The 16,646-nt window shown below is 40.8% G+C and overlaps 1 protein-coding gene across 1 annotated transcript; it reads right to left on the minus strand.

Annotated features, from left to right (window-relative positions):
• Positions 1–1,164: 1,164 nt before the first annotated feature.
• LEPROTL1 (leptin receptor overlapping transcript like 1) lies at positions 1,165–13,653 on the minus strand. Its single transcript, XM_054720077.1, has 4 exons — positions 13,296–13,653; positions 5,641–5,716; positions 4,284–4,470; positions 1,165–3,434 (listed from the first exon to the last, which is right to left on the minus strand). The coding sequence occupies exons 1-4, from the start codon at positions 13,309–13,311 to the stop codon at positions 3,318–3,320; spliced, it is 396 nt and encodes a 131-aa protein (XP_054576052.1). The 5' UTR covers positions 13,312–13,653; the 3' UTR covers positions 1,165–3,317.
• Between the last annotated feature and the right edge of the window lie 2,993 nt (positions 13,654–16,646).

Below are 16,646 nucleotides of genomic sequence, written 5' to 3' on the forward strand. Positions count from 1 at the left end.
CCTTGGCACCTAAAGTTGATTTTTAAAGATAAGAACAACAAAAATCACTGCAGTGCTTGGGGGAGGTCTCCACTAGAAGGGCCCCATATCTGTAACCCTGAGGTCAGAAAGTTTCCTCTACCACCCCAAGGTCAGGAAGGCACTGCCAAAGTCACAAATCTCCTACGTCTGGTTAAAAGCAGTGGAATGCAGAATCTTGTCCACCCCTGAAAAAAACTTCTGCCAAAGCCTGCACACCACTGCTGGCAGACGATGAACATCTTTTGCTTTTGTTCAGGTTTCCAATTAGCACATGATAGTTCTTTCCTTGGAATGAAAGAAAATTAGGAGGCTTGTAACAGAATAAGAGCTTCCTGGTCTTTACTGAGAGAAAGGGCAATACATGATTATATGAATGTGCATGTCCCACCAATTTTATACATCACAAAGCATTCTGAGATCTAAAACACACACGTATCACTAACAGTAATGCTGCATGGCTGTTTTTTATATTTGATACGTTAACTAAAAGTTATATGAGACTTATAAAATCTAGTCAAATTTTATATAAATATTCCAGAGTTACTCTAGAAATCTGGATTATTTTGACAATATCTCCCAAATCATATCAGACACTAAAAACCGGAATTTTATAAAGTATATAATGAGACTATAATTAGGATAAGTTGGGACAAGATTCAATTTTGATAAAAGAGAGTACTTTTCTCTGTTCATATTGTACTACACGGATTAATTTTTTACTTTTATCTGTTTGAAATTTTTACTAAAAACAAAATACTCTAATAATAAGTGGTAATAGAGATATTAAAACATGCAGTCATAAAAGCGTCCTGAAAATTTAAGGCCAAGTACAACCTTGACTTTAGATTATCAGTAATCTTTTCATGTCAACAAAACCTTCTATTGCTGTTTTTGTAAAAGGTTGGGTAAAAACTACTGCCTAGATTACCAAACCTATTACTAAAGCTGAAAGTTCATAGGGCTTCATTGTAATATTTATTACTATAATTTCAATTTAATTTTGGAAGTGAAACTTCTGAAAGTCTAATGTTATAACTAATGTCATTCTTGCTTTCTATCACACTATTAAAATGGATAATGCACTTCAGAAACTGAAGTGTGTAGTACACATTTTCATTTCAAAAACACCCACAAACTAAAAAAGATATTTAAAATCTTTATTGTTTCATCATCAAAAGTTTTCTTTCCATAGAAGAATGGCAATGAAGTATCAGTGCATGTTCTATGGAAAATTCATACCTCAAGTAACTAGCTTAGAAATCAGAGACAGCACTATGTCAAGCTAGTGTGCAAGATCAAAGACACAATGCCGCCAATGCAATCAGTATACAGAAAGAATTTGTAGCTGTTAGAAAAGAAGAATATGGCCAAGTGACTGAAACAGTTGCAGTGCACTGTGCTGACATTCTAGAACAGAAAATGGGGAATGACTAAAGAATGTACTTCCTGCCAAAAAAAAATCGAGATTACAGGCACTGAGTTCCCAACCGTTTCACCAGCTAATTCATGTGAACCTGTACCTTCCTCTTTAAGACTACAGTACTATAACACTGCAAGCCATCTTCAGCCTAATGTGTAAATGGGACAACCACATGCAGATATTTCATTCTGCTTCCCATCTCACAGCTAACAGTAACAACTTGGGTGCAGCTTTATAAACCTGTGGCCTTTAGGCATCTTTAGTAAAAAGATGACCAAAACTAAAATTTGTTCCCATTTTCTTGAAAACTTTATAAAATAACAAAAGATAGATGTCATGATTACTCAGTTTTGTCTGAAGGCAAGATAATTTTTTATGGAAGTATACTGAATAAACATACAAACAAATGTCCTTAACAAAATACTGTCAGACCAACTTAAACATTTTCATAACAAACTCCTGAAAAAAGTACTGATAACTGTGAGCTGCAAATAACCACTACAATCTGATCATGCCTGGTTACTGGGAATTTTCAGGTTGGGTTTGTGTCTGAAGCTGGATTTGGCTACTTTGCATTAATTCACACAATAAATGCCATTTAAAAGGAAACAGCAGCTCTATCGTGATGGAATAAAGATGAAAACAATTGAGAGGTATACAGGAAACTTGTCTTAAATAGTTTTAAGTTACATATAACATTAGAGAATAAGAACTACAATTGCCATCGTCTAAATCTTAAATTGTTAATGCATGAATTATCTGCAGGATTAACAAGTCAATTGTTAATCATGGCAAGGCCTTGTGGGGCAGGGGGCACTCTGAATGTATGGCATAGCAATTACTTTCCAGGTGAGTTAAACACCTCTGATTTAAAGTGTTATTAAACTATATTTGAAGTTATTTTACTTACTATATTCACTGTATAAAATAAGTTAAAAGGAGGGAGCAAGGATAGGTTTTCTGTATATATAATGCAAACATCTTTCCCTTATCAGTAGTAGTTCCACAAATGTCTATTGTACCTATGGTAAAATATGAAAGGCTGATAAAAGATCAAAAATTTCCCTTATAAATAGAAATAGGACTCAAAAAATGAAATTTCAACATCATTTCCTTCCACAATGTAACTCTTTAACTATCATAAACATAAATAAAAACCTTATCTCAAAAATCTGTTTTTACACCCTTACCTTAAAGTTTAACAAAAAAATTCTTCAAACGTTTGAGAAGAAAAGCACTCCTGTGCAGCAATTCCATAAAATAATTTTCAATTCACAAAACATCTGCTTACTGGCAAAACCAGCACGGGCATCAATGCTTGGCCCTTCTGAGGTATAAATGCAGCTATATTTGCACTGAGTATATAGTCTATAAGGTATGCCAACAGTCCGAATGTTTGCATAAAATTGGGAGTGATGTCATCCTGACTGATTGAAACTTACTTTTATAACTTTTTGTAATAATGAAGCTTAAATAATTTTAAAAGATATACTTTAGCCCAGTAATATCCTGCAGAAATCTAATTCCTAACCAATGTGAATGGTTATTACATTAAAAAAAAAATTTAACACTGCATATTGATAAAAAAAATTGAACAAGAGAAGCACATAAATATTTAAATTCAGCAGGACACCACAGAAAGCATACTATAGATAAGTGTGAAATCAGTCAAGCTTTTTTTCCAAAAGAGAAAATCCTTTTAATCCTTTAGCAAGTCTCTGTGAAAATAGTATGCTTACAATAAAAGGGAGAAGGGAGTACCTAGAACACCCCAACAGGCTTGCTATACCATTCAGCATTGCTGCCCCATCTCCTGTGTGCATGGATGGCCAACAAATGACAAGAAGTCCACTTGACAATAGTTCAGTAATTTCTTTCACCACTGCTGCCAGCTGAAGTCGTCATTGCTTCCAAAGACCAAGAAAAAGCCCAGTATAGTTGCAAAAATGACTGTGTTTCCTGTGAGAACAAGTGCACAAGCTCCCCACGCAATCTATGGAAATAAGATATAAACATTCAGTTAACAGACATATGAAAACAAAAAGCAAAGCAAGGCAAGGCTCTAGTTATGTGCCAATCATGATGTAAAACACTACTGAACACTTAATAGTACCTCTATTTTACTGTTTGTATTTATCTCTAGTTCCGTTAAAAAGAGAAAGTCATGGAAGGATGATTCACTATTCAAAACAAGCTTGTTGCCTTCTGGGCTATGAGGAGGCAGCATAGAATTCTACAATTTTCTGTTCATAAAGAAATTTGCTCCAACTCTTCTTTAGTGAATCTAAAATTTTATCTAGAGAGCAGATTAAAAACCAAAAACAAACAAAAAAAACCCAATATATAGAGAGCAGATTATACTGACAGTATCAGAGGTGAAAACATACTCATGTACATTCCTTTAAAGGGGCAGGAGCCAGTCCCCATCTGTTCTGTCTTCTCTACTTCCCCAGAGAAGAAAGAGGGAACCTATGACTGGGGAGTTTGGGAGGAAGAACTGAGTATACGTAACCCAGCCTTCTCTTTTGTACTTCCTCACCTGCAAAGAATAAAGGATTTCCTTGGGTCTTCCCTGTTTCGAGCTGTTCAGCACAGGTCTGTGGCTGTTCAGCACCTGGTTGCTTAGCTTTTGTGCCCAATTCTGACAGCAAAGTACCGGCAAGCCAACCATGCTGCACACCTGAGCCACGCTCTCCAGTATAATTTTTATCAGCTAACAACAAAAGTACGTTTGTAAATCTCTATCCTAGAGGCTCCCTTGTCTCATCACGTTTCTGTGTCATTTTAACAAAAAGTTTTTCTTGAAAAAAACTTTACATTAGTGAAGAATGTGTTCACTTACTAGGTGTGCTCTGGCAAATACAATAGGGAGTCCGAAAGCTGAGACAACAATGCCTGTTGTGAGAAATATGGCAAGTTCCTTACAAGCGTTACTCATAGCATCTGTATCATCCACTAGTCTTCTTGCTATGCAGTATGGAATAGGTGAAAGGATGTAAAAAAACAGAACAAAGAGGGGCCAGTATTGGCTAGAAAAAGAAAAAAATCAGTTAATGTAGTTTTGCTATTTATGTCATTTTTCAACACATAAAATATGCTTTTTAAAAATAAGGACCAAAGGAATATTACAATGTACAAAACATGATACAACTTAAACATAAGCTATAACCTGAACACCAAAAAGCGGAACATTCAGAATCATAGTATTCCCAATGTTAATTATGATACAATTAGTAAAATATTTCTTATATTAAAAGAAAATGTTTTATAAATTAAAACAGTTGGAATCAAGGCCTAAAATTTAAACTATATTTTATTTTACGTTATCAAGAGGCATATGGAAAATGGGAATGTTATCACAGTGGTTTTTAAATTCAAAGGTCATGCCCTTGACTTCAATGATATCCTGCCTTAGCATAGAGCTGCAACACCTCCAAACTTTTCTTAGATCACTAGGGACTACCCAAATATAAAAAATCAAAGTAGAGAAGATGAACTGAAAGTAATAATGAAAACTTTAAGCCAGAATATAGAATTTATTACAATAAAGATAGATGGCTTTTAGTCTGTAGTTCAGCTACTGTATTGTCATTTTCTGGTTATAATAAAATCATAGCTGTGTGAGACAGTATTACTGAGGGGAAACTGTGAAGGGTACCAGGGGCTGCTCTGTACTATTTTTACAAATTCTGATAGTCCATAATTATTTTAAAATACAAGGTTAAACTAAAATACACATCAGAGTGAAGATTCATTCATACAGGCTTATACTAAGCAAAGATTTATCTATGTTTTTACTAAAAATCTCTTCCTAAATATTTTTGAGAATAGAAAAAAATTACAAATGAACATATGCTTAAGAAAAAACCTCAAACAATACAAAAGCACAAAAAGAGAAAACTCAAAAGTTGCCCACATCTCCTCTGCTTTTCCTTCCTACTCTCCTATTAAGCTTCTTGTGGACCCTTCCATCTTTCTATTGGATAAAAACTTTAAAATTATGAATGAATCACTGCACTTTTCCATTTAACAATTACCTTGAACTTTACATATTAGCAATTACAGCGCTTCCTCATTCTTTTTAAGATGGTTTCTCAGGATTACTTCTACAGCAGTAAAAAAATTTTTTTTGAGCTTTAAAAGCAGAAAAATGTTATTCTTATATATGCAAAAAAAAACCCCACAAACATTTTACATACTTGTATATTGGAAGGGCACATCCAAGCATCAAAAACATCAGCCCAATTGCTCCTCCAAAGGACAAACTAATCAAAGCTGCAAAGTAAATAAAAAGTCAAGTAGAAATAGTAATTAAACTAAATCAGTATTATTATTATTAGCAGTCTGAACATTACTTGTAACCCCATAAGTAAAAAAGCAAAACAATACCCACAAAACCAAATGTACTGAAAGTGAGTTACCTTTCAAAGTGTAAGTTACCTAGTCACACAATAAGTCTTCTGTAGCATCTTCAAGGCAAAATGAAGCAATATTGATTTTCAAAGCCCTGACCTTTTGCTAGCACACCAATGAATTCCCTGATTCTGTTCTCAATCTACAAGATCAATGCTCCTCCAGGCATCAGTATTATATTTACTCCACAGATCACTATAGTTCTGAAAAGCAATTATGTGGAGAAACTCGCACTGTCAGCTTTACTGGACTTGTCCTCCTTTGGGAAAATCTGTCTGGCTCAGGTTTTGCTTCTTATACATTGCAAATGTACACAAAACTGATAAGATAGTTTCTCAAGTTATACACACATACTTATTATACAAAGCATTATATTTTATAAAGGGTTTTCACATATATCAGTGAATAGAAACAACTTTCTTGAATAGGCATAGTTAATCAATGGCCTAGAATTAAGCAAATAAATAAATGATCAATTTATTTCCAGTTCTATATAACCGGCATTTCTGCAACTATGTGCCTAAAAGAATAACATGTCTTTTTTTAGTGATGTAGTTAAAATCCCAAAGATTTGTAGAAAGCCTAAAAGTTGTCAAGACAAAAATCTAACATAGACAAACCAAAATAAATTATACAGGGGTTAAATGTTGCCAAGTACTACTGATATACTTCTCTGAATTAAAGTGAACAAAATCAAGGAATCCCACTGACGTGGTAGCCTGGCACATTTAGTTTTCATCATTGATGTAGATCAGTGGTCGGCAAACTCATTAGTCAACAGAGCGGCAAACCGCGGCTCGCGAGCCAGTTTGCCGATCACTGATGTAGGTCTTATCAACCCTGAACACATTTACTTAATCCTTAATGTCATAATACTTTCAGTTACTTAAAGAAAAATTTGCATTTTAATTTTATAGCAAATGAAGTTTATTAGTACAAGGAAATAAATGTAAATGATTAGGGAAATACTGAATTTACCATCTGCCTTGTTCAGTTAAATATAGGTCTTCATAATCTGCCCTGTTTACTTCCCGACACACATCAATCACAATAGGCCACTCACCCTTGCCCTCTGCACTCCAGTGACAGTGGCCCTCTCTCCTTTTCTGGGAATCAGCAGGTTCCCTCATCTATGTGTTCGTTGCACGTGTTGTCTCTTCTACCTCAGACAGAGCTTTATTCATTCATTTCACTCAAAAAATATTTACTGAGCACCAAATATGTAACAGGCGCTGGGGATATGTTAATAAATGAGATCCGGCCCTTTCACACTCAGGGAGCTTGCATTCTTGTCCTACTCCTTCCTCTTTCCTCCAAGTTAATTTCGACTCTTCCTTCAGATCTCAGCTCAATTATTTCTTCCCCAGTAAATTTTTTCCAAACCTCCTATTATATTCATTCATTCAAGAAATAGCTATTGAGCACCTAATGTACGTCACACACTGTTCCTGATTCTGAAGATAAAGCAATGAAAAACATCAAAGCTCTTGCCCTGGCCAGTGTGGCTCGGTCGGTTGGAGCAATGTCAGTACACCAAAAGGTGGTGGAATCCATGGCATGTGCAGAAGGCAGCTGATCGATGTTTCTCTCTCTCGCAATCTCTCCCTGCCTTCCTCTCTAAAATCATTTAAAAAAAAAAATTCAAAGCTCTTACTCTCACGAAGCTTACATTCTAGCAGGAGAATAAATAATATTTAAAGAGTCAGCCAGCCATCGCTGGTTGGGTGCCAACCTATGATCCAGGGGGTCACAACCTATGAACCTGGTCAGGGCACATGCCCAGGTTGTGGCTCAATCCCCAGGGTGGGGCCTGCAGGAGGCAGCCAATCAATAATTCTCTCTCATCACTGATGTTTCTCTCTCTCTCTCTCTCTCTCTCTCCTCCTCTCTGAAATCAATAAAAATATATTTTAAAAAATTAAAAAGTCAGCAAATAAATGTCAAGTGCATGAAAAAAAATCAGATCGGGTAAGGGGCGGGAGTGCTATTCTAGACACAGAGGCATGGGAAGGCATCTCTGATGAGGTGACATCTGAGTAGACACCTATATGAAATGAGAAACTGGACCCTGTGGACATCTGGGGGAACTCTGCAGAGGGACATGCACGTGCAGAGGCTCTCCTTACACCAAGCATGTCAAACTCAAAGGCTAACACGGGCCAAATAAACAAGGTTTAAGTTTAGGTGGGCCGCAAAAAACCCCAAAAGCTTCAATTTTCATAAAAAGTAGGTTTACTGCGATAGAGACATGCTGAATACAAAGGGCTGAAGTAAATGAGTAATCATTAACACAAAATAATAGAACATTTTAATGAAAATTAATATTTTTTCTTGAACATTAACTCACCAGACACTGAATAACTGCACAAATTAATAAGTGCAATGCAAATAAACCTATTTTTCTTGTTCTCCGAAAGTGAAATATTTCCTGTTGCGCACACCAAACAAGTCAGTACAAGACTAATAAGGTGGCAATCGGCTGCTAAAACATTCGATGCTAGTATTAGTGGAGAGAAATGGTGCGCCTGCACGGAAGGTATGGAAGGGAAATGAATGTAACACGATTCTAGTAATCAGTCATTAGCGAATGTTGTAGTTTGTTATTAATAATCCTATATAATAAAAGGGTAATATGCAAATTGACCCTAACAGGGGAATGACCAGGAACAACTGGTCGCTATGATGTGCACTGACCACCAGGGGGCAGACGTTCAATGCAGGAGCTGCCCCCTGGTGGTCAGTGCGCTCCCACAGGGGGAGCTCCACTCAGCCACAAGCTGAGCTGATGGCTGCGAGCCCAGTGGTGGTGGAGGCAGCAGCCTCTCCCGCCTCCTCAGCAGCGCTAAGGATGTATGACTGATGGCACAGGCGTCCTCAAACTACGTCCCGCGGGCCACATGCGGGGTTTTTGCCGTTTTGTTTTTTTTACTTCAAAATAAGATATGTGCAGTGTGTATAGGAATTTGTTCATAGTTTTTTTAAACTATAGTCCGGCCCTCCAACAGGCTGAGGGACAGTGAACTGGCCCCCTGTTTAAAAAGTTTGAGGACCCATGGTTGGACATCCCCCAAGGGCTCCTGGGCTGCCAGAGGGATGTCTGACTGGCAGTTTAGGCCTGATCCCCAGGGAGTGTTCCTAAGCTGGCAGGTGGACATCTCCAGAGGGGTCCCAGATTGCGAGAGGGCACAGACCGGGTTGAGGGACGACCCCTCCACCCCGCAGTGCATAAATTTTCATGCACCAGGCCTCTAGTTATGTATAACAGGATATTGTAAAAATTAAGTTACAAAATTTTTATTAAAACGTTTCTTACATACCGTTTTATTGGCTGGGCTGCATAAATATTCGTTGTGGGCCACATGCGGCCCGCGGGCTGAGAGTTTGACATGCTTGTCTTACACTGTACACCTCCCCTTTGTTCAGTTATCACAGCTGTGATTTACATTGATTTGTATTTGTCTTTCCTTTTAAACTGTTGGCTCCACAAGAGAAAACGTTTTTCTGTTGTTGATGCTCATGCCTCAGCACTTAACACTTAAATGATAATTAATATCGGTAGAATTAATGAAAGGAATGAAAGGGGTGGGTAGGAGAAAGGGAGGGGAGCAGAGGGGGGGGAGGGGGAGGGTGGAAGAGCAGGAGTAGAGGGGAGTTGGGGGGGGGAGGGGAAACCAGGAGGAAAGGGGAGGATGGGGAGGGAAGGGGAAGATAGTGTGTGTGCCTGATGTAGTAGGGTAGATAGATACAGCCCTTAACTGAAAATCAGGAGATGCTGGGTCCTATCTCCTATCAGCCTTCTACTAGCTGTCTACTAAATACAGTGATTACATCTGAGAGTCAGTACTTTCTCCTATGAGAGCTGTACTAGATCTGAAATGCAAATAATTCTCTGAACACTAGAGATATTTGTCATCTCTGCTTTTTTTAAAAAGATATATTTTATTGATTTTTTTACAGAGAGGAAGGGAGAGGGATAGAGAGTTAGAAACATCGATGAGAGAGAAACATGGATCAGCTGCCTCCTGCACACCCCCCACTGGGGATGTGCCTGCAACCAAGGTACATGCCCTTGACCGGAATCGAACCTGGGACCCTTCAGTCCACAGGCCCACGCTCTATCCACTGAGCCAAACTGGTTATGGCTCTGCTTTTTTTTTTTTTTACTGTAGTTGCCAAATAGCTAAGTTCACCACTATAAATACTACACAGGGAGACCTTATTCATTCAGAAGCCCATTTACCCAGAATATATATAGCTTAGAATCCTGTAGGAAACAAAGATCACTAAAGAGACAAAATATATGTCACAAAACCCATATACTAAAGCTAATATTGTTTTTTAAAAATATGTTTTTATTGATTTTTGAGAGGAAGGAAGAGAGAGAAACATTGATGGGTTGCCTCCTGCACACGCCCTACTGGGGATCTAGCTGCAACCCAGGCATGTGCCCTGACTGGGAATCAAACCAGTGACCTTCTGATACATAGGCCGATGCTCAACCAACTGAGCCACATCAGCCAGGGCACAACGTTAACATTTTTTATAAAAAGACCCTTAGGCTCTTATTCAGATATTTATTCATGTTTTGTAATACAATTACTGTATGTGAATTTAAGCAGAATGAAACATTTTTATTTTATTTAAAAAAATATTTTTATTGATGTCAGAGAGGAAGGGAAAGGGAGAGACAGAAACATCAACAATGAGAGAGAATCGTTGATCGGCTGCCTCCGGCACACCCCACACTGTGGATGGTGCCCTGACCAGGAATCAAACTGTGACCTCTTGGATCACAGGTCAATGCTCAACCACGGAGCCATGCTGGCCGGGCAAAACATTTTTATTTTAAAGAATCATCCAGGTATATATGTTTTCAATAGCAATTCATGTGTCCAGAACAAAATTAAGTGAAAAGATCAGTTACCCATATCTTGTGACATAAAATTTTGTACGTTTGATTATCTTGTTCCCCATATCAAAACAAATGAGAAAGAGGAGGTAGAACTGCATATAAGCAAGATCTGGCCTCTGACAGGAGGGAGGAGACTGAAAAGAAAAAAAAAAAGTAAATCAGGCAGAAAAAATCTCCAAAAGCATACCAGTTTTCTGTCATCTTGGCCAAGCGGCAAGTAGCCTTAGGACTTGGTCTCTAAGGGTAACTCTGTTCTGTGACAGAGAACAATTATTTATGTTCTTATAAAAAAAAGAAAAACTAAATTCTTAAAAACTTAAAGAAAACACTTCTTTAAAAAAATCAAGGAACTAAAATAAGGTATGATTCAGGTATAAAAAAATAATTTTATGTGATGCCGAAACAGGTTTGGCTCAGTGGATAGAGCGTCAGCCTGCAGGCTCAAGGGTCCCAGGTTCGATTCCGGTCAAGGGCATGTACCTTGGTTGCGGGCACATCCCCAGTAGGGGGTGTGCAGGAGGCAGCTGATCTATGTTTCTCTCTCATCGATGTTTCTAACTCTCTATCCCTCTCCCTTCCTCTCTGTAAAAAATCAATAAAATATATTAAAAAAAAATAATTTTATGTGACATGTCACCTCCTAGTCATACTGGATAAAAGCCAATGGGGTTTAAATAAAGTGCTAAAAAGTGTTCCCAAAACTTTTAAAGTTTCTCCAGTATTATGAAATCAGGAACTAGGCTGATTTATATACAAATTTCATCATTTGTGTATAAATGGTTGTCCTAGATGACATCAACAAGACAAGAATTTATACTGTCATTGAGTGATGCAACATTTGGAAGCAATCTTAGATGAGTCTGATTTCTCTTCCCAAAGCCTCCACAGTAGTGATGGATGGAACAGCCCAATTATCTATATCTAGAGACAGAGTGCTGGTTCTGTGATTACAAAGAAATTAGGATAGGAAAAAAGAAATTAGGATAGAAAAGGGGACCAGTTCCCTAACCTAGCAGTTACCAGAAAAAGCCAATATATAACAAAGCAACAGGCAAGTGGCTCAAGAAATAAGTAATTGATTCCAATTATAGCAACACTCCTTAATAAAACAGGCCAACAGGAAGAAAATATCTTGATAAATAGTCATAATCGTAACAATCAGAAAATCTTACTGAAACAAAAAATGTTAAGTACAATTCCATCTAAGACACTTTCACCCAGTTAATATTTACCTAGGTTTACAGGAAGAAATTACAGTTATTTTAAGAGACTCCTGCATTAATGACACTGAAGAAATGGGGAAGGGCAGGGAACCTGGCAACATCCTAAAAACCACAGCCTTCTACCCTAACTGCCTTTCACACAAGCATTTAAAAGGTCTATTATGATTCAAAAGGAGATTATAAAGGCTCTAAGTTGCTCAGATGACAACGTTTCATATGGGAAACAAAATGTTTCCAGAAATGAAAAATAAACAAGAAACAGTTTGTTTTTTTTAAAAAGTGACTCTGGGAAAGAAGCTCAAAAGTTGTCCTTAAAGGAAATAAAAGACAGAGAAAAAACACTGCTATCCAAGTTCTTCACTTCCTGCTTTGCTGCCCCTTTTACAAAGCCGCAGGTCAGGAAATCAATGAAGTTCTTTGTCACGTAGAAAACGCTGTTAATGGTATCTGCTTCTAATCACAAGAACAAAACTACCAGTTGGGAAGAATGCAACAACCTTCCTATTTCTAAAGAAAAGATACGATCAAACGACTAATTTTTTTCACTAAGTTTTAAACGATTTCATCTTTTTAAAAACCCAACTAAACAAAAACTCTGAAATGTGCAAAAGCCTCAACCTGCAAAGTGTGGAGAGGGCAGAGAAGAGGAACACTTGGGAGTTGCCTACAGGGTCCAGCCTCCGGCACACACACCACAAATCACAATACACCAGCTGTAGGAGCGCGGAGAGCTCTGAGCACGGGTCCAGGGAGGATGCGACCGCCGAGGTTTCGGGAAGAGCCGTCTTAACCCTTCCGGGGCGTTGCAGCGCGACTGGGTTCGGCTCAGCGCCCCAAGAGCGCACTTGTGCCTTTAAGTGGGAAATGACACTGATTTTCCGTAACTGGCATCTCTCGCGGTCTCAGCCCCCTCAAACGCACACGCTGCCCCCCTCTACCTGGGATGCAAACTCCTGCAAAACGAGTTGCTGCGGGACTTTTCACAGACCGCGGACCACTTCATTCTTTGTACGGGGGGCGATGGGCGGGGGGAGAGAGGCTGCGGAGACGAGCTCAAAGTGGGGGCAGGCCGGGGAGCCGGGACCCCGGCCGTCCCATCCGGGAGGCCGCCGCGCCCACCTCCGCTCAGAGGCTGGGAAGCTGCGAGGGCGGAGGCGGGGGCAGGGATTCGGGGTCGGCCTCCGGCGCTGGGACCCCGCGGCGCGCGCTGCGGCCGGGGCGGTGGCGAGCGGGGGCCGTGGGGGACACCCTCCCCCTCGCCGCGGGCGGCCACCCAGCCCTCCTGGGCCCTGCGCCCCAGGCCCACCTTTGATGCCAGCCATGGCGGTGACGTCGCTCCTGGCTCCAGGACCCGAGGCGGCGGCAGCGGCGGCGGCCGGGAGACCAGAGACGCGCGGCGGCGGCGGCGGCGACCAGACAACACCCGGAAGTGCGCGACGCACTACTTCCGCCGGCGGCTCGCACTCGCGCAGGGGCGCGGGGGGCGCCGGGGACGCGGGGGGCGCGCGGGCTGGGGACTAGCGGGCCGACCCCTTCCTTCCCGGCTCGGGTCCTCGGCAGATCGCCGCCCTCGGAGGCTCTCCCCGCAGCCCGTTTCCGGGGCGTGCCGGCGCCGGCCCGCGTTGCTCCTCGGGTGGCGGAAGCCCCATTCCGAGGCTCCTCTCTGGGACCCCGCAATGTTCCTCCTTCTATTCTTCTTCTTCGAGGAGGAGGGAGCCTCAACGCTTGCCAGGCGTGGTGTGATGTCTTTGGGAGAGAATTTGCGATCTTCACAGCGCACCCATTTCTCCTCCCAGCCTTGCGATAAAGGAGAAGCACGGCTAGTCTGTTCTTGGCTCCTTGGGTTCCGACCCAGAACTAGGGTTCGGTGAGACCCATCTCCTGAGATGGTGAAAAGGTGGATTTAGTACAAACGCGATCTCTCTCTCTTTTTTAAAAAAAAATATGTTATTGATTTTGTACAGAGAGGAAGGGAGAGGGATAGAGAGTTAGAATCATCGTTGAGAGAGAAACATCGATCAGCTGCCTCCTGCACACCCCCCCCCACTGGGGATGTGCCCGCAACCCAGGTACATGCCCTTGACCGGAATCGAACCTGGGACCTTACCCGATGCTCTATCCACTGAGCCAAACCGGTTTCGGCACAAACGCGATCTCTTGGGAGTCAGTGAGAATCGCTGTGCTGTTGTTTTTTGTTTGTTTGGACAAACGGGGCTAGAAAAAGACAAAGCAGCAGAGGTACAAATGCATTTATTTAAGTCATCGTAGAAATGTATTGAACATTTACTATGTTGGGAACAGGGCTAGGGATTGAGGTCAGCAAAACTAGGTACGGTTTCTGCCCTCCAGGAGCTTAAAGTTTAGTGAGAGAGACAGACAGACACACAAAAAAGCGTGGAATTTCGACAATGATACTTGCTAGGAAGATGGGTAAATAGTCCTAGGAAAGCCTTCGATTTAGATCGGTCAATAGATTTCCCAGAGGAAGAAACAATGGAGGAACGAACAGGTGTGTAACTAGAGAAGAGGGAGAAGCATTCATTCGGAGGGGATTGTGTTTGTGGAGGGGGTGGAGGTGATGAGCTTGGCCAGCAAACTGGGAGCCTGGAGCTTGGTCCGCTGGAGAAGAGAGAAAGAAGATGAGTGGGATTGCTGGGGTTTGGGGTGGGCAGTATGGTTATACTGCAAGGTCCTATAGAAGGAGGCTCCGCCCCCTCCTCCCAGCAGTGAATCTTTTTTAAAAAAAATTTCTTTATTGATTAAGGTATCACATATTTGTCCTCATCCCCCCCATTCCCATCCCAAACCCCTCCCCACGCATGCCCCCACCTCCCTGTTGTCCGTGACCACTGGTTAGGCTCATATGCATGCACACAAGTCCTTCCAGCAGTGAATCTTTTGAAGGTTTTTAAAAAGATACAAGTGGATCCCCTAACTGGTTTGGCTCAGTGGATAGAGCATCGGCCTGCGGACTGAAGGGTCCCAGGTTCGATTCGGTCAAGGGCATGTACCTTGGTTGCAGGCACATCCCCTGTGGGGGGTGTGCAGGAGATAGCTGATCGATGTCTCTCTTTCATCGATGTTTCTAACTCTATCCGTCTCCCTTCCTCTCTGTAAAAAAATCAATAAAAATATATTTTAAAAAAAGATACAAGTGGAGGTGGGTGACCTACGCAAGATTTGAATTTAAATCTTTTCAGTCATCAGACCAAGATAAACTGGCATATAAGACCTTGTTGAGTGTATGGTTAGAAGAGGTGTTTCCAACATGCTTTAAAATGAGAGCTACTGGGGACTAAAGGTACCCTGCTTTCCTCCACTACTTTCAGGGTTGAATACTTTCAAAATACAAAATTTAAGACGGGTCTCTTCTTGAGGCTTGATGCCCCAAATAAACCTAAAGGTGTCTCGTGGAGGAGAATTTTTTTCTATTCAAGTTAGCACAAAAAGTTTTGTCCTCTTACCTTGAAAAAAGTTTCCATTTAAGGATGGTGGTAGCAAAACCACAAGGTGTGAACAAAAGAAGCCACCTGCTAACCTGACAAGCTCAGGGGAGGCCTGCGTGGCAGTCTTGAAAACTCAGAGACCTAAAGTAACCACAAAAGATGGTCTGAAAATTAAATATTTAACTACAAACAGGTTATAGTGGGCAGTCATATCCTAGGCCGATATTTTCCCTGACAAAGATCAACTTAGATCTTTCCTGAGCCCATTTGCCTCTTTGCCTCTAAGATAACATATCTGTGAGATGTCTGGGTAACTTGTAACTTCCTTCTTTTGCTGGAGCCCCTGGGGCACAACCAGATGTGGTGGGCGCCAGGACAGATACTTCAAATTCCTTCATTATCATGTTAATTGTTCCTGTACCCACCTAAGTATGTGTCCATCATTTTACTCTTTATCCAATCCCAGGGGTTTCCCACCGTTTGACTTTATCCCACCTCCTTAATCCGTCACCAATGAATTTCATGTAACCCACCTATGTCCCTCCTTTGATGGCAATGTATAAATACAGATGTAACCCACCATTCCTTGGAGCATTATCTCAATTCATTGAGGTTCTGCTTCCCGGCATATGTCGACAGTTTGGCTCAAATAAACTCACTAAAATTCTTTACAAGTTTCAATGGTTTTTTTTCGTTAACAAAGGCACACTTGAACATACGTTGTGGAAATGTTACTGTTGAGACAATTTGTGAACCACTAGCTTTGTTTTCTAAACTGAAGCCGGCATATGCTCACCAACCATCTTGAAAGGGGTAGGTAGAATTCCTAGAGAGGTAAATGATTCCATCCTAAATACTCAACCACTAACACCTTTTGTTTTGTTCCACAGTATTCCATCCTTCAAAGCAGGGATGTTTGAGAGAACATAGCAGAGAGACAGCTGATCAGTGGGGGTGTATTGGAAAGTGATAGATTCTCTCATCTCATAGGCTACGGCTTGGCTCATGGAGAAAGGTCACATTTTAGGAAGCCTTTTGGAGCTTCCAAAACGCCTGGGGGCAGAGTTAAATGCTAGTTTCCTAGTTTCCTCTTGTGAATATAATGGGTTGGGCATTACAGACATTTGTCCTTGATGACCTTTATGGGCAACTGGGATTGTTCTTTAGGTCAGAGGGATCTTTTGCTTCCATAGTCACTGAATCCTAAGAAT

Source organism: Eptesicus fuscus, chromosome 8 (assembly GCF_027574615.1).
Source record: "Eptesicus fuscus isolate TK198812 chromosome 8, DD_ASM_mEF_20220401, whole genome shotgun sequence".
Lineage (NCBI taxonomy): Eukaryota > Metazoa > Chordata > Mammalia > Chiroptera > Vespertilionidae > Eptesicus > Eptesicus fuscus.